At 35.2% G+C, this 21,098-nt stretch overlaps 4 protein-coding genes across 10 annotated transcripts; 3 read left to right on the top strand and 1 right to left on the bottom strand.

The window, feature by feature from the left end:
* The first annotated feature begins 120 nt into the window (after nt 1–120).
* Nucleotides 121–3,851, top strand: LOC124412175 (cyclin-A2). Its single transcript, XM_046891844.1, has 6 exons — nt 121–508; nt 1,085–1,558; nt 1,714–1,937; nt 2,138–2,342; nt 2,485–2,732; nt 2,851–3,851. Exons 1-6 carry the CDS (start codon nt 347–349, stop codon nt 2,924–2,926), a joined length of 1,389 nt encoding a protein of 462 aa, XP_046747800.1. The 5' UTR covers nt 121–346; the 3' UTR covers nt 2,927–3,851.
* A 20-nt stretch (nt 3,852–3,871) lies between these two features.
* Nucleotides 3,872–7,530, top strand: LOC124412177 (clathrin light chain). 5 transcript variants are annotated; one of them, XM_046891850.1, is made up of 7 exons: nt 3,872–3,882; nt 4,965–5,127; nt 5,208–5,327; nt 5,481–5,570; nt 5,688–5,799; nt 6,247–6,258; nt 6,842–7,530. In XM_046891850.1, exons 2-7 carry the CDS (start codon nt 4,974–4,976, stop codon nt 7,020–7,022), a joined length of 669 nt encoding a protein of 222 aa, XP_046747806.1. In that variant the 5' UTR covers nt 3,872–3,882; nt 4,965–4,973; the 3' UTR covers nt 7,023–7,530. The 5 variants fall into 5 exon arrangements, with proteins under 5 accessions (XP_046747806.1, XP_046747801.1, XP_046747804.1 ...); XM_046891845.1 differs by lacking the exon at nt 3,872–3,882 and adding an exon at nt 4,240–4,258; XM_046891848.1 differs by lacking the exon at nt 3,872–3,882 and adding an exon at nt 4,429–4,751.
* A 98-nt stretch (nt 7,531–7,628) lies between these two features.
* LOC124412174 (ankyrin repeat and LEM domain-containing protein 2 homolog) lies at nt 7,629–12,135 on the bottom strand. Of its 2 annotated transcripts, none has more exons than XM_046891842.1 (11): nt 11,663–12,135; nt 10,782–11,122; nt 10,342–10,656; nt 10,050–10,202; nt 9,711–9,946; nt 9,456–9,603; nt 9,265–9,394; nt 9,090–9,131; nt 8,840–8,948; nt 8,649–8,780; nt 7,629–8,532 (listed from the first exon to the last, which is right to left on the bottom strand). In XM_046891842.1, the coding sequence occupies exons 1-11, from the start codon at nt 11,766–11,768 to the stop codon at nt 8,451–8,453; spliced, it is 1,794 nt and encodes a 597-aa protein (XP_046747798.1). In that variant the 5' UTR covers nt 11,769–12,135; the 3' UTR covers nt 7,629–8,450. The 2 variants fall into 2 exon arrangements, with proteins under 2 accessions (XP_046747798.1, XP_046747799.1); XM_046891843.1 differs by having other exon boundaries at nt 7,629–8,538; nt 8,648–8,780.
* A 306-nt stretch (nt 12,136–12,441) lies between these two features.
* LOC124412331 (1-acylglycerol-3-phosphate O-acyltransferase Pnpla3) lies at nt 12,442–21,098 on the top strand. 2 transcript variants are annotated; one of them, XM_046892112.1, is made up of 13 exons: nt 12,442–13,051; nt 15,837–15,949; nt 16,036–16,155; nt 16,368–16,556; nt 16,641–16,724; nt 16,811–16,987; nt 17,111–17,286; nt 17,634–17,747; nt 18,142–18,299; nt 18,408–18,495; nt 18,568–18,661; nt 18,981–19,179; nt 19,263–21,098. In XM_046892112.1, the coding sequence occupies exons 1-13, from the start codon at nt 12,892–12,894 to the stop codon at nt 19,484–19,486; spliced, it is 1,896 nt and encodes a 631-aa protein (XP_046748068.1). In that variant the 5' UTR covers nt 12,442–12,891; the 3' UTR covers nt 19,487–21,098. The 2 variants fall into 2 exon arrangements, with proteins under 2 accessions (XP_046748068.1, XP_046748070.1); XM_046892114.1 differs by lacking the exon at nt 17,634–17,747 and having other exon boundaries at nt 12,455–13,051.

Here is a 21,098-nt window from a genome sequence, read left to right on the forward strand (position 1 = left end):
CGAAGAATGATGGTTTTTGGAACGCGGTGCAACGTGATTGGTAGATAAAATATCCAGAGTGCAAACATTGTTTCGATTGGTGGATTCAAGCAACGCTTGTAACGTATCGCCAGCTGTTGGAGTTACGTTTGTTTAAAATCAAACGGCGAGAGAGAAGTTTGTTGGTATTACGTCCAGCTCCGATATTCTCTGCAATGCTCGGGCGGTTTTGAAGCAACGTACCCTGAATATCGAAGGTAACGGGCACGTATTAACGTGTCTGTATCAAGTAACCGCTCAACGAAAATAAGCCGCTCGGACTAGTACATATTTATTTGACAAGGAAGTAATACTGATCGAAGAAATAATGGCCACAATTCGGGTGCACGAGGACCAGGAGAATCGGATAGCCGATGTCCTACGCGGCAAAGAGAACATTTCGATACCGAATCCAAGCCAAGTACTACAGCAAAGCAAACGGGCGGTCCTTGGAGTTATTAACAACAACTGCCTCAGAACTTCGAAGCCGGTAATTATAATAATAAAATATAAACAAATTTATTTTCAGTTTCACCTCTCGGCCAATTTTCCTCTTATCCCACACAATTTGTCATATATTTCTCTTCCTCCACCTGTCAAACCTTCACCCAGCCTACAACTGCAAAATTATGCCAATCTCAAATCGTTCGTTACACTTCGTGGCTTCAATATGCCTCGTTAGTACTCATGTTGGTCATTTTTTTTTTTTATTCATCTTTGTTGATAAATAAACAATGCTTAAGTCGTGTAAGTGACCCTGTGTGAATCGACTAAGCAATTTCCATGTTTTGTTGACTTGCGGCAGTTGATTGCGAGGGTCCTGCAAGACGTATGGTTATTTCCAGCCAGTTTCATCATGTTTGGTACATCGTGTTGTATTCTACTTGTAAAATGTCATATTTATTTGCACAATCTATACACCGTTTATATTAAAGTTATCCTTAAGAGAAAATTGTCGTTGAGTTTTGCTTTCAAAGGATTTTTATAAACCAATCATCAATGATCAGCTAGAGACCGCCTCACATAACCTCAAAGCAATATATTAATATAGGATTGTTCTTATCAGGAGATTGGTAATAAAGACGAGAAGTATCCGAAGGCAAAACCATTCGTGCCCAGTCAATATGAGACTTTCAAGATATATGAGGATAAGAAAGATGATGGGACGTTTAATGTATATGAGGATAAACTTGAAAAGGAGACATCCGTTGCCCTCAGAGAAACTAAAGAGTCCAAGGAAACAAAGGGGAAACAAATTGCAGAAGTGACAAAAGTTGAAAGAGAAAAGCCAGTTCTTGATGTTGTTCCTCCCATTTTACCATCACTTCGAGCAGCTCTGCATGACATAAATCAGAAAAAACGGGACGAACCCTTCTTCCCCCAAGAGAGCCCCATGTCCTTGGAAAAATCTATGTGCCTGTTGGATTCTTCGAGAAAAGATAATGCAGCTAAACGTGAAGCGAGCAAAGCACTCAGGCTTAACTTCTTCGATGTCGATGAGTACAGGGCAGACATATACAACTACCTTCGATCTGCAGAGGTTTGTCTTTGCGCATGTAATGTCTTGTGTTTACTCCACATATATATCTGTTTTTGAATTACTATATCTAGTGGTCATGAGTTCTACATGTACAAAAGACTATGCTATTTCTGCCGATAGATATTGTACAAAATACTCTCTTTCAACTTGCACAGACTCAGCATAGACCGAAGCCAGGGTATATGAAGAAGCAGCCAGACATAACATACTCGATGCGATCAATACTTGTTGATTGGTTGGTGGAAGTAGCTGAAGAGTATCGGTTGCACAGTGAAACATTGTATTTGGCTGTGTCTTACATCGACCGTTTCCTCTCCTACATGAGCGTTGTGCGAGCTAAACTGCAGCTTGTTGGTACTGCTGCCATGTTCATCGCAGCGTAAGTACAATTTATTAATTAAAATGCAAAACTAAAACCTGACAGTATCTGTTAGGCATGTATACTTTATATTTAACTCATTTTTCGTATTAGTTCCACAAACTGAAAATAAGAGTCCAACTTGTGTCATCCAGAGTCAATTTTTCATTGGTACAGTTACAGCTAAATAGCATATTATAAAACTGATGTTTATCCAACAGCAAATATGAAGAGATTTATCCTCCTGATGTTGGTGAATTTGTATATATTACGGATGATACGTATACAAAGAAGCAAGTATTACGGATGGAACATCTCATACTTCGCGTTTTATCCTTTGACTTGACAGTCCCAACGCCCTTAGCTTTTCTCACCGATTTCTGCATCAGTAACAACCTTTCAGAGAAGATCCAGTATTTGGCTATGGTTAGTTTTGATTACTATTACTACTCACATGTATAGAAGATCTATTCTGTTATAGTTTAAGTACAAATACATCCAAATAAATTTTCCTACTCATCATGATATTAAAAAGGCCAAAATAACACGTTCGTTTAATGTCGTTTAGTATTTGTGTGAACTGTCGATGCTGGAGGCAGACCCGTACCTCGCATTTCTGCCAAGTCACTTAGCAGCATCAGCCATAGCCTTGGCACGACACACTCTAAACGAAGAAGCATGGCCTGAAGAATTAGCTCTTTCAACTGGCTACAGCTTCAAGGAACTGAAGGGGTGCATACGTTGTCTCACAAAGACATTCAGCAATGCGTGTAACATACAACAGCAAGCCATTCAGGAGAAATACAAAAGCAGCAAGTCAGTATCTAGAACTACAGTGTCGGATTTACAGAGATGAAATTACATTATTTTGTAGCGCATCTTCTGATTTAAGTATTCGTATGTACATGAATGTGAGCATTGACTCAATTTACAGGTACGGACACGTGGCTCTTTTACTTCCTCGTAGTTCTGACATTTTGGGCAGTGAAGATGACGGAGAAAGTGCTTAGCTGATACCTGAATAACATCGAGTAATCTGAAGCAGACCATGTTATAAATATGAATGATAATTAACGAACCTCCGGCAACGAATCCCAGGATTAGGAAAGTATCTAGGAGGGGATCAGGGCAAGACTGATTGACTCTTCTGCGTACAGAAAAGTGCATGCATTATTATCAATTTAGTCTATTCGCCAGTATGCACACTGCCTGCGAATAACAACAATAATTAGTAATCGTACGGCATGAATTCATGTACTGAAGTACCTACTTATACTTACTGACTTTGGTCAAGAGTGAATTTTCAGTAACCATTTCGAGGTTCCCGTCGTTATATTAACGCGCGGGTAACTGGATTGCGGTTCATTGAAATTTCTTAGTATTTTTATACTAGCTATAAATATTTTTTTAAGCGATTTTTAATTAAATTTTTGCCACTTTTACGGAGAGAATAAAACAAACAAGCAAACAAACATAAAATAATATTACTAATTAATAAAATAAATAGAATCCTAAATTTTGTTGCCAGTGAAGTGTGAACAATAGACGATAGTAGTAATCTCTGTATTTATTACCAATACTTTACTATTAGATACACTTTATATTATTGTGATAACAGCATTTCATTTAATTATTATTTGTAAAATTTATTCCTGTGCTTTTTAACCAGCCCTTCATGTCTTGTACAGTTTATTTATTTACAAACAATCTGCTGGATATTTTACTTATAGTTTCAAACTCGTAAGTGTTTAAATATCTCCTGGCATTGCAACTACGTACTAAATTTTTTTTACATGAGGCGCGCTAACTTTCAAGAATGGTTATGACACAGTGTCCAACTTGCGCCGTCATGCTGTACTAAAAAAAAATACATGCATCTTGCAAACAAACCATACGACTGCATTTATTAATAAACAATACACAGTTCTAGACCAATGTAATAAATTATTATCTTATACAATAAAATGTGCTGTATCCGGAAGTAATTTTTTCAAGCTCTTTCATCAGTCAATGTAATTGGTATGTGCTCATAGCGATGTTAACGCGACGTGAATTTGCAAAAATGCAATCTGCAAGGAGGTCGGACAAATTTGACGAACCAAGTGTTTTTAAAATGGCGGATATCTCAGTTGTCTTAGTTCATTCGTTATAAAAAACTGAAGACGAATGACAAATGCGATTTCAATGTGCAATTTGATGAAAGTAATAAAATTCAATCATTTTTATATTCAACTTCATTCTTTGCAGGATCTCGTGAATGACTCGGGGTAGTTTTTTACTTTTTACATTCCTTTATTTGCACATCCGTCGACGAACAAATTTTCACCATGAGTACTCGACGGGTAAGTGGACCTTGATAGGTCTGGGGCCATACTAAGCCGTACGAGCGGTCCGAAAGCTTTTTTATCGGCAGGAGACTGGTTTAAATGCGCAATCCATTATAAACCCGGGAATTGTATCAAATTGCATTTCGCATCATTTGTGAGTCATCGCTCAGATTCCAGAGGGCGACACTCATAAGCGATTGTTCGGGTATGAGTTCGCGTCTTTTTCTACATTTTTTCATGCTTGATCCACCTCCCACAATTCTTCACTCATCATTATTGAACGTGAACGTTAACGATTTGGTGAAAAGTTTGGGATTTTGACACTTGACATTCGACGAAATTATTTCTTACACGCAGGTGTATTCTTTTTATTACTGTACAATAGAACGTGAGTAGGATATTCTTCTCGATCTTCCCATGATCCCATACTTGAACGCCCAGACAGGTGTATTAACAAAATTTGACCAAATCTACTAAGCGCTTAGAACGCTAACGAATTGACAAAAGGGTCAGTCAATCATATTCTGTTATTTCAATAACAGTTACCCTAACTTGCAAACATACTTTGGGTAACGGCTCCTGGTACCGTAATTGTTCTGCATAAGCAAACTGACGTATGACATTTAACACTCCAACGTCAACTATCTAACCTAACGAAATCCCTGATACATCTTCTTCCTCAACTACATTTTTAATGTGAATGCGTCATCACTCATTTCAGTGTTCAACTATGGATGCTTTTGGTGACAAATTTTTCAAGGACGAACCTGAGATTGATCCAGCAGCGGAGTTTTTGGCCCGCGAACAGGATCAGCTCGCTGGCCTCGAGGATGAAATTCCACCCGTCACTTTATCCACCTCCGCTGCAGCACCCCCTGCTGAAGGTGGGGTACAAGCTGGTGTCACTAATTTCAGTGTCTAATTTGTATTGTACTATTGACACAATATTTACCATACATTTTAGATGACTTCTCGACTAACTTTGGAGAGTTGAAGGGTGGTCCTGGCGGAGATGCGGACGGCAGTTTTGTTATGATCAACGCTGTTGAACAGCCTGCAGAGGCACCAGCTCCAGAAGTACAAGGTACGCTTATGCATTATGCCATGTATGTTACACTATATGAAACGCTATCTGGTTATTCTTGTATTCGAAAAACAAGTATTCAGTGGAAAAAATAGTCCTGTGATAAAATGCATGTTGCATTTACATTTATTTTTATCTATTTTTTCTACCAAGAACCACCCGCTGTTATTCCTCCAGTGTATGAAGAGCCTGAGAAAATTCGAAAATGGAGAGAAGAACAGAAAAAGAGACTGGAAGAGAAAGGTAATCATTTTATGCAGTTTGAAGTTAATGTGGAATAAATTCTGAAGTTTCGTAGATTGATTAAATTATGTGGTTTTTCATGCTAATTTTTACATTGTTCATTTTAATTTTCAACAGATTTGGAAGAAGAGAACAAAAAAGAAGAATGGCGGGAAGCGGCAAAAAAAGAACTCGAAGAGTGGTACATGCATCATTCCGAAGCTATCAGTAAGACTAAAGCTACAAATAGGTATGGTTTATTTCTATTCCATATCACATAGTATTAATGATCGATGATTTTAAACTGCCTATGCTTTGCTTACGCCTTATGATTAGCTGACTTATGTGCATTGCGTTTTGCATCAGCCAATAAAGATTTTTTGTAACATTTGTCTTTTAAACTTAGCGTAAACCAGTTTTTTTATCACTCAATAATTGAATGTGAGTTTCGGAAATTAGGTCAAAATGGCTTCTATCTACAATTCAACTAATTGACATATAACTTGAAGTAATTAGCAGTGCAGTTACCGTGCAATGGTCATTGTCACTAAGTAACTCATATAAACTTCTGCTATTTTATCAATTTTATTTCCACTATCTAGAACCCTCACTTTGCCATATCTTCGATATTATCAAATACCTACCTGATATTCCAATATAATCTGTCATAGTGCCCTGCTTTTTTTATGCTTCTTAGGGAATCTGCCAAGTAAGTAAATAATCATCACATAACTTACTCTGACGACACTCACCAGCCCAGCAATTTTATTAACACACTCATACGAAGTCCTGATTACATGGACGAACTGATTGAAATTTAAAAATTCCCAAGAATCTAAGTAACTGTTTTATTTGTTAAAAGGAATATCTCCAATCGAATCTTAAATATTGTGCTCATCATTACATGTGTTAAGTTTTTACCCCATGTTTCATTACTGCTTTGTGCAAAACTGCTGGAAATATTTCAAATTTAGTAGAATACGCTCTGTTCAATGTTGCAAAAAAAAATCTGCACTTCTACATTTTTTAGCATTGCAATTTTTATTTAATAATTCTCTTCATTCAGATCATGATGGTACTTTGTATATTTTTCCGCTATACAATAAATACTTACTTTTAAGAAAACGGATTTCATATATTCTGGATTCTACAGAATGGCCGTATACAATTTACTATACTATTCACTACATTTTACAATTCTGAACACGTTACTTCACCATCCTTCTTTGTTATAATCTACATTAACTTGTCTTTACAACGTAAATGGTAAATTATTTTTCCATTTGCAATAGAAATGCGGAGAAACAGTTCGTCGCGGAAGCGGATGAAGTGGAACCTGGAACGGAGTGGGAACGTATTGCTAAATTATGTGATTTCAATCCAAAATCATCTCGCACATCCAAGGATGTATCTCGTATGCGGTCAATTATTTTACAACTAAAGCAAACTCCACCGGCGCCTGTCAATGCCTAAGTACCTAATGTTGTACTATACACGTTCCATTATAATCTTGTTGATAATATTGATAATTATGAACACTACATAAATTCTCAAAGAAATCACAATTAATATAATATAAAGTCAACATGAATAAAAATTATGTTTGATTCACGCGAGTGTAATCGTATTGTCAATAAAGTTATCTGATGATCAAATAATAGATTTATTCTGGCTTGTTCCGACGACGAGGAGGAAAAATAAATAGCACGTTTCTGTCATGTTGTATGATTTCTTATCTTTAATCAATACAAAATTATATGAAAATACATCTGTTGATATTATTATATTTATTATATACTCTATATCTACATATATGTATGATAAAATGTATTTCTAGAAGTTAAAGAACTGAACTGAATTGAACATTCATCAAAAACTCACATTGAAAACTTTGTATAAGGAAGGTAATCCAATATTTGTCAAAACCAGATACATAGTGTTTTATAGGTGGAATCATCTCGCTAGAAATACATAATATCTTAAAATATATGAATTAATTATTAGGTACCCTAAGTTATTCTTTTTTGAAATTTTTTTCCTTTCCATTAATTTTTTTTTTCTTTTTCTTTTTCTTTTTAAAAAAATACAAAAGTTCCGTACGTAAAATATTTGTTATGCATTTAGACATTAAAATCAGAAAGACTTTTAATTGAAGAGGTACAGAACGAATTTTTGTAAGTCATGTTTCTCGTAACAATTATGCTGAATTCAATTGCTTCGAATTACTTGACACTGAATAATACAGAATATCACATGTTAAAAAATATCAGTAATAAAGATATAGTCTTTGATTTACACAAAAGCGGTCAAATTTACCACCAATTTGTATTGTATCAGATTTACATGAAAATTGGAAGCATAGAATCGACTTTTCGTAGTCCCTGGCCGGATGTATTTGACCCATTGCCCTGGGCTACAGAAACAACTGATACAAAATTATGTTGCATGTCAAAAAAGAAGTCGCAAGTGACATAAACTCAGTACCTTTAGTTTGCTGCAAGTTTTTGGTTGAAACAAACAAATTTACTCAGAGGCCACGCTCTTCAATTTTTGAATGAATCAGGTAACAAGCTTTATGAGCACCAAGGCTAATTTAGCATTCATGGAAAATTTGACAAATCCATAAATCACTTTTTAGTTACGCGGGGGATTTGTAATAACACTTTTTAGGGTAGTACGCAGTACCAATTTTTGAAGTACTCAGTTTTGTACCTCTAAAAGCATAATTCACAAAAATCCAATAAACATTTTGTGATATCCAATCGTTACATATTGTCTGACATATATCTGTCTTCCACACAAATCATCTTTTCCTCTTTCAAAGAGTCGTCATACTCATTATAATCATTATTTACCGTTTAATGTGTTTTGTGAATCAAGCGCCGAGATCATCCATTTCCATCAATTGTATTTCAGAGTTTTAACACAATTTTGAGATAGAGTCCATGGTAACTTTCGTTGTGGTGCAAATGGGGTATTCAATCTATGAAACATAATAAGATTACACAGTACGTCAGAAAATAGTATTAAAGTCAGCAATTTTTTTTCCTAAACTGTCGCCAGTAATGAAAATATACGAATATGAGATTTTAAGCCTACCTCGAAGACTCGTTCTCTGTAATCAGTCGGAGCTGGTGACGCCAGCGATAAATGTTCGGATACAAATGTGGGCTCAAATCCATGTCTGAGATGGCATGATAAACTGCATAATCTAATTTTGATGCTGTGTTTCTGTAGAAAATTTTTCTCATCAGAATCTATAATTGGAATGAATTGCAAGCAGTACTTACCCTTGAATAAAGATCATGTCCCCTTGTTCAGCAGTATACATGTCATCGTCCGAATCGCTGGATACAGATCGTGGGGATGATGGAGGTGTGAAAAATTCATATTCTTCATCTGAGTGAAAACGAACAATGCTCAAATACACGAATTCAAATGTGTATTACAAAAAATAAAAAACAACCACTTTTCTTCTTGGTATTCCATTTTCCATTACTTTCCATTTTTAAAAATATGTTTCAACACTGACGTACTTACCGCTACCAGTCAGGTCACAAGATAACCGGTTTTGTATTGAATCTAAACACGAAACATTGAATAATGATATAGAAATAATTTTATACAATAATCTTATTTGCAATGAGTTAACGTTAACGCATTGTTTAAACATTCTGTAAATTCCATACAGTTATGGAAATCTGTAGCATCTTACCAAGTTTATTCGATCCCTGATGATCCAGTATATTCAATGTAGAAAAGCTTAGCTGGGTACACAGAACATTCATTTCGTAATCTTTCTCTTGATCATTACCATTAATTGGATATGCTTCATTGTCCATTTTCTGTAAGGATTGAGATATTTTTGTGACCTATTGAAAATATATGCACACAAGGGTTACTTACCTCTGTACTCTGCTCGGATGGATTGTTGAATTTTTGCTGAAAAAACTCCTCAAGTTTTGCGAGTCCCTCCTTACTGGTCAAATCGGCAAAGCCATTCAAGAAAGGCCAATACTCTTTCCATGCAACGTGATATTCTTTAGCAAGGTCCCTGGAATTAACAATGAACAGGTCAGATATTTAATCTAAAACATACTGGACTTTAATGACTGGATAATATTTTGATTACAGATTAATAACAGAACGTAAAGTACTAACCTACCAACACGTTCAAGTCCTTTTTCCGTATCTTGTAGTCGATATATAGTGTTTGATGCAGGGCTATTCTGAGTATAAGAATCATCGAATGAAAGGTTCAATCTTTTAGTCGGAGTGTTACGTATTCTAGGTGGAGTTTTCCACTTTCTTCTAAACTCAACGGCTTTGTTTTTACTCATCGGTCCTGCAAATGCAGAAACCTCTACCCGTGGACTTATTGGATCAGTGTTTAATTTCTGAAACACGAATCAATAATTATTGAAGCAACATAATATGTATATGTATTGTAATCATCCCGTTTACACATGAGTGATAATGCACATTTTTGCTACCACTTACAAGCGGACTAGTTGGAGAAAAGAGCTCGCCGATCAATGGTTGTGTTGTATTATCCTCAGATCTTATCACAGGCACATAATATAATTCGTCTAGTAACGAAAGTATTTCCCTCTTTAGTATCTCATCTTCCTGACACTTTCTGCTGCATATTATCTAAGATGATGCAACGTAATATCAATGTTTGAACCTTAATCAATTGCGACGTTTATTAAAGAAGATTTTTCTTCCTAGACTGAGATGTCAGCAAAAAATTTGAAACCAGAAAAATAAATCAGATTATTGAGGGACTTACATCAGCAGGAATTTGTTCATACTTATTTCGAGTTGTCTTTAAACATTGGGGATAAGAAACAAGGATTTGAACAACTTCCTTAAGCCCAAATTTCACAGCAAAATGTAGCGGTGTCTCATTGAGACCCTTGGTAGGAGTGTTTAAATATAAATCGACTAATATTTGAGCCCGATTAAGGTAGTTTGAATAATCATCTTCCCCATCCAATAATTTAATAAAGTCAGGATTTCCTACTGTATTCAATATCAGTTCGCACATGTCTGCTCTACAACCAACTCTCACTGCTACGTGCAAGGCGTTGTATCGAGGACCCTCCTGTACAAAATAGGTCGTGTTCATTTAAACAAAAGTACAAAGTCATAATCATTATTAGTTTTTGTCCAACCTTTTTACACTTATTTATACAGTCTGTAACAGAAAAAAAAAAATTGCATGCATACTCGCAAAATAGCAGGTGTATCACCACTGCTGATCAGGTATCTTGGATTTTCCCAAACTATTTGCTTGACCCTAGCCAAGTCCCCATTTTCAATAAACTTTCTAAACTGCACGTTTTCTTGATGTTTGGGAGCCTTAAAATTACTAGATTTCTCTTCGCCTTGGCCAGTTCGTTTATTTGAAATTGATTGATTCCCCGTTGTCAATGAAAACAACTGTTCATTGCCATGTTCGGCAAAGTTTTTTGCTTCATCATAAGTTTTAAAACTTTTAAAGCGACCTTTTTTATATTTCTTGATTACATTGAGAGCCTCATTCTTGTCCGTGTAGACATATAGCTGGTCTATAAAGAACAAAACAAATTGGTGGACAAAAACTAAAAGAAATAACAAGGAAATTACAAGAGATTTACGCAAGTCGGATTTATCTTATCTATTCAGATTTTAACTCCGCGTGTGTCCGTGTTTTTAAATACTCACGCTATCACATAGCAATAACGTCATGCCATTAGGGAAATATTCTGCTGGTTTTTTTGCAAACGTAGGATAATACCATCAAGAGATAAAACAACGATTACAAACGGTAATGAATAGCTAAAAATTTGAAGTGTATTATGCCATTTTCACCATATTTCTTAAATACATGACGTGGAATGATAAATTTAGTAAACAAACAAAACTTTGCTTATCTGAACGATATTTTAATTAGTCATATCATTATAGATGTAGCCTTGAATTACGAGCAGTTGAGTAAAAGATAGTGATAACACGCGGACGCACTATTTGTTTACAGCACGGTATATGAACTACAAATCTAAATAATCGTAAGCGATTATTATTCTCACGATGAGAAAAAATTCTAGATGAAACGGGCCGTAATGTACCTTTAGATTCGAACCAGTTAGAGTCCTCCTGTGGTACGTAAACCCCGTAATAAACAGTGTCAAGCCCGGAAGGGTTGAGGTTAACGTGGTCCGTATCCATGTTCATTGATATACCACCGTAGAAATTAGAAGGCAATATCCACGCGATCGTCGAACGCAATCTTGGAGGTAGGCACACGTGATATTACAGAAATGTCATTAACCGCAGAACGGAGAGTTGGACTAATCTCAAAATTATATAAACCATTTGACAGCAAATTTGAACTGTCAGCGCAGCGTCTCATGGTCCGGAATTGATGGAGTCAAAACTTTTAGCCTACCAATCAGAGACGTTCCGTTCTCTCCGACCGTTTCAGCGAATCATGCGTCACAGAAGGAAGTGCGGGAAATTAACGATGATATTTATCCTCAGTATTTATATTATGGCGTTTTCAACTCAATCGTTGCTACGTGGTTGTAACACCCAATCGTATGATCATCGAAATTCTTTTTTGCTGCTTCGTAACTACGTTCCGTTAAGGCAAGCAAAGTTAATCAGCAGAGGGGGTAGCCAAGCCAAGTACCAGTCAAAAAGGATGAGCAATATCAGTACCGTCACCAATTACAGTTGCATTGCCGTGATCGCGCCACAGCTTTACAAGTCTATTGATGGCATTCGGCACGACAGATTTGCACAACTCAAGTAATTTTGAATTAGACTACCGAAGTCGGCCTGTTGAAAATGCTCGGGTTATTTCAGATATGTTTCTGAACGCGGGCAAGTGGGCGGAGCGTGAACCACACCATATCAAGACAACCAATCAGAAGTCGAAATCAAGTATCTGCAAACAAGACGTCAGTTGCGTAGCACGTTATCTATTCTTTGTTTTTAACTGTAGTTGCTGCAGTCCTTCAATCGCATTTTCAGTGCAGCCAGCTGTCCCAGCTCTTCCTCAAGTAGTGTATCAAAAAACAGCTGGAGGCAAGGAAGAGTTTGCGATCACGTCGTGGGCGATAACTCGCTTAACTGATTAGAGCAATATCACAATCAGTTCTTCTTTCGTTCTGTCACGCGACGGTGGTGTAGAGTTACCCGTCGCTGTTTGACACTCAGGGACCCGAGTGAGCGAGTCTTATGCTCGTAAGACTTGCAGTTGCTTGATATAAATACGGTAAATAACAGTTTTACGTCGGTTTGCAACCAGAGTTGACAACGAGAGACTCCATTTCGGCTAACCGGATTGTGAAACATGAATTTATCATTTGCTGGCTGCGGCTTCCTCGGCATTTACCACGTCGGAGTTGCGGTTTGTTTTAAAAAATACGCACCTCATCTACTCCTTGACAAAATCAGCGGAGCATCAGCCGGTGCCATCGCAGCCTGTGCCCTGCTCCTAGATCTACCACTCGGTATGCTTAAACATTTATTCACCTTTTGTTAATTAAACCCAAAAAAACTTCAAAATACGCCCGCGCCGTCTCATAACCTATTTCAACTCTGCACACCTGTAGTTTGTCGACTAACCGTGAGTTGCACACATCTTGTCTTATGTTACAATTTTCTCATTCACTATGCACATCAATCTAATTAAATCATCACAATAAATTCGCAAGTAATGCGTCTATTCAAGACTTTATTGTATTATCTTCAGTGTCTATATTCTGAAAAAAATTTGTAAAGCATACAGTAAATTGTCACAAAATTGTGAACTATGCTTTTGTTCAATTTTATATATCATCTGACGCGATATTGAAATAAATGTAATGTTATGTTAATAAATAATTGTGTGAAACTTAGGAAAAACTCAGGGAATTTTATTTGCGCAAAATTGACGCCACTCTGGGCAAGCGACATTGTTATTTCGCAAATGACAAATCTCGAAGAAAATTGAGATCCAGCTTACGTATAACTTGAAACTATTAAAAGTTTGTTTTCAATAATAATTGAAAAAAAAACTTCTCCAAAAATGCCCATTTATTCCAGTTTTAAATCATATTTTTACCTTGTCCCCAAGAATTACGGAATTTTTTTGGATTACGATTAAGTTGTGTTTTAATCAACCATATTCAAAAGACCTTTCTTGTTAGTCAGCTAATAATGTAACTGTAGAGTACAAAAATGCGCGTACTGGTCAGATATAATCTGTTAGAATACACTGAAATTGCAATCTTCACTGTCATCTGCTAAATTGTCAAGGCCTTTTCTTATCTTATAAGTAGCATCCGATTAAATAAACATCCGTCATCTACTGACTTTACGAATGACAATGGTGACGAATAAGTATCGATTTGCACTTTCTGGTTTCATGTAATATGCATCAAGAGTAAATTTGCTAATTTTGTTGAATTATTCCAAGGCTGAAGTTAGTAATGTTAAAGTATCAAAACGTTAAAACAAAAATTACTATTTTGCACATTTAGAATATCTAAAGAAGTTGAATTTACAAAACCCGAGTTTGTTGATGCTGCATAAACGGTTTGCAAAGTTTCAAGTAATCCCAAAGTTACAAAATAACTACTTTTTCCACAGATGCATGGTTACACTAACGTTACAAACTTCAGCCTGATAAATTATTAGATAGGGAGATGTGCCGATCTTGCATAAAAAATGTTTATTACATTCACATTGACATCTATCGATCATTCATGACAATTGATCCATTGTATAATATTTTAAATACATTTGGTTTCAATAGTACCTTCTTTCTGTGCTTTTTACTATTTTATTTCACTCATAGTATCTGGGGCTGATTGCCGGATAGATCAATCAAACGTTAATAAAATTATGAAACACACACTACGTTTTGTTGTTAGAATTATATCAGTTGACGTCAGAACTTGAGCAGCTGATATGTATCTGAAGAAACTAACTTGTAATGTATACACACATACACACACTTTTGTTGAAAATAGTTTTCTACTCGTAATCAGTGAGATGCCTCGTGCAAGCAAGTAAATACAGTAATGGAAGTGGGTTGCCTCACTTGTGTAACTTCTTTATGCTCGGTTGACCAATAATAACATGCATTCCAAGTTGAGTCATTTTCACACTTCTGTGTCAGTATTATAGATTCGTTTTTAATTTTCTACTTGCAAACTTTTATCATTGATATATTTCAATTATATTTAGTTATTTATTCAATGACCTTAATTACATTTCCATGATTGTTGAGTAACTTTCACAACTTTCTGGAATGTCCTGAATTCTGAAGCAGGTCATTGACCTTGATGGTTTTGTCCTTTGAAATGAAAAAATAGAAGACATAATATCTGAATACTGCTAATGATTGTATAACAGCATATTCTAACTGTTTCTGCTGTATAGAAAGTATGGGTTCATGAAATGTGTTATTTTGAACTAGTTATAACTGTGAAAGGAATGTGGACAAAGCAAATATTTTCTCAAGGAATCGACAAACGACACAATACAGTAATTACTGCAGTTGCTTTATTACAGTATAAATATGTATGGACTGCACGGGAAGACACTTCTCTGCTGTTTCTGTAATGTTAAAAGAATGCAGGAATATTCTATGAAAAAATTCAATTTTTTTCTTTTCTCACTCTCTTTCGTTTTTGCTAAACATCGACTTATCATAAGCTTAATGTTTAAAGTCCAAAGTTCAATAACCATTTTATTGATGAACGTATCATGTTGCGTAGTAGAGAACAATACAGGTATACTTGACAACAATTAATCTTTATAATCTCTCGATGATTAAAATATTGTCCTTATAAAACATTGCAATTTGTAACAAGTGTCAGTGTTATCTGATTATAGATTATAATCAGTCTTCTTTATCCAACAGTTTGGTAAAGTGATTGAATATTAATCGGGATTGTGAGATCAATGTGAACTTGATTTTAGCTAGAAAATAATCTATACTGTTATTCACTTTCAGAATGAAAGTTATAATAATAAAATGGTGATAACAATTTTTGATAGACAAGTAAATTTACACATATCAAATATTTTGTATTCGTAACATGTTATTTAACAAAGATGATAGCTAAACTTTAACGGACAGATTTATTTAACAATCGATGAATGAAATTTCTTTGTGTATTATACATATATAAAATTTAACTTAGACCAAAGTTGATGAATTTTTATTTTTTACTAAGTGAAACGACATTCATCATATACATCAGTATTGATGTACTTTTATTTATTGATGTACATTTTATTTTTCAGGGGAAATCACAAGCAACGTCTTGCGGCTGGCTCGCGAAGCAAGGCAGCGAACCTTGGGGCCTTTCAGCCCTTCGTTCAATGTGCAAGACATTTTATTGGAAGGTTTGACTAAGGTAGTATGAACCATTAATCGTGAAAATCATTTGATTTACAAACAAATTTTCCTACTGAGACTAATTTCATTTGTTTTTCATTGCAGTTCCTACCTGATGATGCACATCTAATAGTTAGTGGAAAGCTACACATTTCTTTGACCAGAGTCTATGATGGGAAAAATGTAATTGTTTCACAGTATAACTCAAAAGATGATTTACTACAGGTGAGGATGACGAATAATACACTCTATAGATACCGTATTAATAGAAATGTATTTAACCTTGAATGCCCAGAAAATTATCAGTCAATGTCAATTTATAATCGACATTTCCTTTATCGTACTAAGCTTCTAGATTAGAATATAAAATTGACTCAGCAATTTGAGTATTGTGTGAATTGCTTGTTCGAAAAACATGTTTTTTTGTTTATTTCCAGGCGCTGCTGGCCAGCTCTTTCATACCACTTTTCTCTGGGCTACTACCACCGAGATTTCATGGAATCAGATATATGGATGGTGGTTTCAGTGATAATCTGCCTACCCTTGACGAAAACACAATTACCGTTAGTCCGTTTTGCGGAGAAAGTGATATCTGCCCTAGGGATGTATCTTCGCAATTATTTCATGTAAGATGTTATAGCCTTGAATTCATTTATTTACTTGTACGGAAAGACGGATAATGTGAATGAGTTATGTTTCTGAATTTTCAGATCAATTTTGCAAACACAAGTATAGAACTGTCTAAACAAAACATATACAGGTTCGCGAGAATACTTTTTCCCCCAAATCCTGAGGTAAACATTAATTTATTTGCATTATTTTTAAATTAATTTCATATCCGAAATTTGGTATATCATCATTTAACTCAAAATATGTACAGATACTTTCAAACATGTGTAAACAAGGATTCGATGACGCACTGAGATTTTTACATCGAAACAACTTGATAAACTGCACACGCTGCTTAGCTGTGCAGTCAACTTTTGTTGTCTCTGAAACCATCGACGAAGGCATGGAATATGACCCAGAATGTTCAGAGTGTAAAATGCATAGACAGGTTCGTGATTTGATTTTTTATCGAATGTGAATTACAAATGATTGTTGCGTTTGGTTGAATTTTGCAGTATCAAAATCGACCTCAGCATTTTGAGAAATGATTTTTGTAATTAATTGTTTTTAGGAAGCATTAGTTGCCAATCTTCCAGAAACTGTGATGACAATATTCCAAGATGCTATAGATTCTGCAAATAAGGGACTCGTCAATTGGCTGTTCAAACATAGGAGTGTCAAGTTGTTATCTTTGCTAAGTTTGCCGTACGTACTACCCGCTGATGTGGTGTACGCTACATTTACAAAGTAAGTTTGTATTGCTTGAACTTCATTTTGTTCTTCAGCTTCTTAACAGTTTCAATTACCTACAGTCGACCTTCTACTTTCTCACAATGTAACAATAGTTATACGATACGCCTGGATACGTATTCATTTGCCTAACTGGAAAATACTAACTTATCACCGGTTTGCCTGCAGTCTGTACTATACGATTTCATTGCAATCAATTTCTTTATGTATTTAATTTGATTTCCAGATATCTCTCATTCGTTTCAGGTGTAAATTTCAAAATCTGATTCTTTCATTGTAAATACCATTCACAAATTTTAGCTATAGGCTACTGACTCTAATGATGTGCATGTGGTTGTTGTTAGCCTGGTCGGTAACAAGGTCGAGACTCGTACCTTGGAGTACAGAGTAATCGGAAACGTTGTGCGTACCCCCCAGCAGGCAATTGTTTGTGCTAAACACCTTGCATCCCCTTCACGGTAAGCACAACACTGTCGCTTTTCTGTGTTTGCTTGCCTGTATAGTCCTCCTACTGTATCTCCACCATAAGTCCATAAATACATCCACAATTTCTCACATGACATTTCTTAAATAACTAACTGTGTTACGATCGTTTGTCATCCACATTGGTATATCGGACGTCATGAGTCCCTGCTGGGGTGTATGTTGAGCATAGTATGTAAGAGAAAAGTCTCCGTGAAAGTAACCTGTGCGAGGTATTTCAGAGAAATACTCTTGTACGGTATTTAATATTGAAATATTGCAAATACCAATCAGACAACAACCGGCAGTGAAGTAAAAATGTTTTCCACTGCTTGATTTTAGAATGATCACATTACCACTAATATGATTACTCATTGTTTTCTTGCATAGATTTATTCTAAACGCTCCAAAATTGAGGAAAAATCTGGTAGAAATGATCAAGTACTTCATGGAACAAATCAGCAGTATATTCCCTGGCGTCAATGTCTACTATCAACCAATTCCACAAACTATCAAGTGTCAGCTTGCTATCACCGAATATGGATCCAGTGAGTTTTACATTTGAAAAATATTTTTCTTAAAACACAATGAACTGTTTACTGTTAACTGTTTCTCAACGTAAGTTCACCCCTTTAATCAAACACGCTAATCTCCAGGTATATATGACATCGAGGCTGCACATCCTAATGAATTATGCAAAAAATCGAAAACAAATCTCAATTTGATGCTTCACTATGATGAACGGTATGATATTTTTAATTGAAAAAAGAATTAAAATTAAAAATCCCGAATATCTCACGTTTCGTTTACTTATAGGCAGCCTTGGAAAGATTACAAACGGCAGTCGAACTGTGTAGTTAACATTGCAGATTCAACAACATTTGATGACACTTTTGAAAATATTCTTCAAGTAAGTACCTTATGCTTTACTCTGTCAGCCTTCAAATATCAAAGTACAGTGGACGTGTGATTTCTAGCCCTCTACACAGATTCTCTATCATACTATACCTATCCCTGCTGCCTGTGGACCTCTGAGCTAGTACGCTTGGTAGAGCCATATAATATCTTGTGCTTTCTGAGAATTTTCCATTCCTTCAGCTTTGTGAGCGAAAAGATATCTAAGTTCTACCATGGACATATTTCCCTGTATATCTATGGGGTCTCTCGACTGTCACATTTGAAACTAATATCATCAATATTTTTAACAATTAATCATGCCTTCCATCCAGGTAACGTCAGATCAAGAAGCTGTTATGGTTTGGTATTATATGGATGACAACAACAAAGTACAGGTTACAGAGATCTACGATGTCACTGATACAGAAAGACAAGCAATTCTCAGCCCAGATGAAGTTGAGGCAAATACAAAATTGCAATTTGACGAGTGGGATGAACCCACGTGGCTTTCCGATCACACTCTAGCAGAAGGTATAGTCACATATTTTTGGAATTGTTTCTACAATGATCGTTATTGTGTACTTCTAATGACATTCGAATTTTGGGATACATAGTTGTGACAGAGTCGTTGTACACAGACGAAGATCAACATAGCTTGGAAGATTTGTCTGACATTTCCTTGGAAGATGATTTCTTGGATAAAGAAGGCTCAAACATTTTCTCAGACCCAGAGAGTGAGTGGGGAATGGGCAAAAGTGCAGTTGTACAAATGGAGCCAATATCCAGTCCGCCGGATAGCAGACCAGAGGTAGACCAGCCATCGACCTCTAATCTATAGTTTTAAGTTAACGATTATTAAATTATAATAGAAGGCCAAAAAGCATTGCTTCTCCAATCATACATAACTTATTCATATTGACAGCGTAACAATTTCCCTCAATATTCTAGCTTTATCCCTCACTATGGCATTGAGTTAGAATTGGAGAATACCAGATGCTGGGGTAAATTGTATAAATCAATATTTTAAGTCTGAAACAGTTACAGTAAAGTGTAATGTAGTATAGATGTAGAACGGTGCAAGTGATAATTCGAATTACCTTGCCAATCTGAGTAATTGAGTCATGCCAGTTTTCAAAAGAGAAACAGATTTATTTTTTATAAATATATGTTAAGAAACATAGAGGAAGAGAGTTTTAAATTAATTAAAGAAGTTAATATGAGTGAATTTCGAGATGTTTGAAACTGAAATAATGACACTCGTGTGTGATATACTGTGACGCTTAGGGAAATAGTAAAACATTGATTCGGTATGCTTATTCTTTGCTAGAGAGCAAATGAAGCTTATATTGTTCGACCAGTCGAAGTGACCTGAAGGACCTGTAAATATTTTTTTTATAAACAATTCATTCGCATTAATCGAACAAAAAAGTGAAATCTACAAACCTGTTGTTTGAATGTATTACTTTGTAGATATTTATATTTCTACAAGTTATTCTGTAATTATACGTATATATATATATTATGGATGTTAGACATGTTTTATGACTTTTGTAAGCACTTTTGTCTTTATTCTATATTTTCTTTCCATTTCAATTGTTTAACTGCACTGATGGTTACTATCCATACTTAACAATGCAGTGGGTGTGTCAAATTTGTGATTTGCTTGGCCTCGATAGATTCTGGATCCAGAAACTAAAGAAGTTAGCCGCTAGTCTTTAAGTATCTTATCAAAGTATTATAATAGATTTACTCTATAAAATAAATCATACTTCGCCTTTGCGTACGTACCTTAATACACTTATAAAAAAGGTTGAATAATGTCTTAAATGATTTATTACGTGATTAAATTTTTTTTTTTTTTTTTTTTTCAAATGCACTACACCCACTACGAGGTTACATGAATGACAGTAAGTTAATACTTTGAAAACGTGAACAATTACCTGGTCTTCAGCAACTGTTGGAGCATAATTTACTTGCATTTTTATATTTATTTTTAAAATTTTTTTCTTACAGTAAATCATAATGCTGCACTCGTTTTTTTTCCTACTTATATTTAATGTGGAATCGAAAAAAAATGAAATGTATTATAATGATTTTGTTGAAAATTCTGTTAGCTATTATCTAAGTAAATATTTTTAGCAATAAGTTGCTTTTCCAATACACCTTATTTCACCGAAAAAAGAATTATAATACGTATTACTTTGATATATCATATTTAAACCATCTGTATAAGGGGATTATATTCAGAAATTAATCATTCAATCAAATGACATATTAAGGTATGTTTCATTTACGTATTTACATTCTACCAGAAAAGTTTGTACTTGTTCGAATGATATTAAAATATTCTGAACGATTCTATAAATTTTTGTCTCATATTGTCAGTTAAGTTATTGTGTTGTATTACGAAGAAGTTTCTTTTTTCAAATACACGAGTCATGAATTGTTCG

Source organism: Diprion similis, chromosome 11 (assembly GCF_021155765.1).
Source record: "Diprion similis isolate iyDipSimi1 chromosome 11, iyDipSimi1.1, whole genome shotgun sequence".
Classification (NCBI taxonomy): Eukaryota; Metazoa; Arthropoda; class Insecta; order Hymenoptera; family Diprionidae; genus Diprion; species Diprion similis.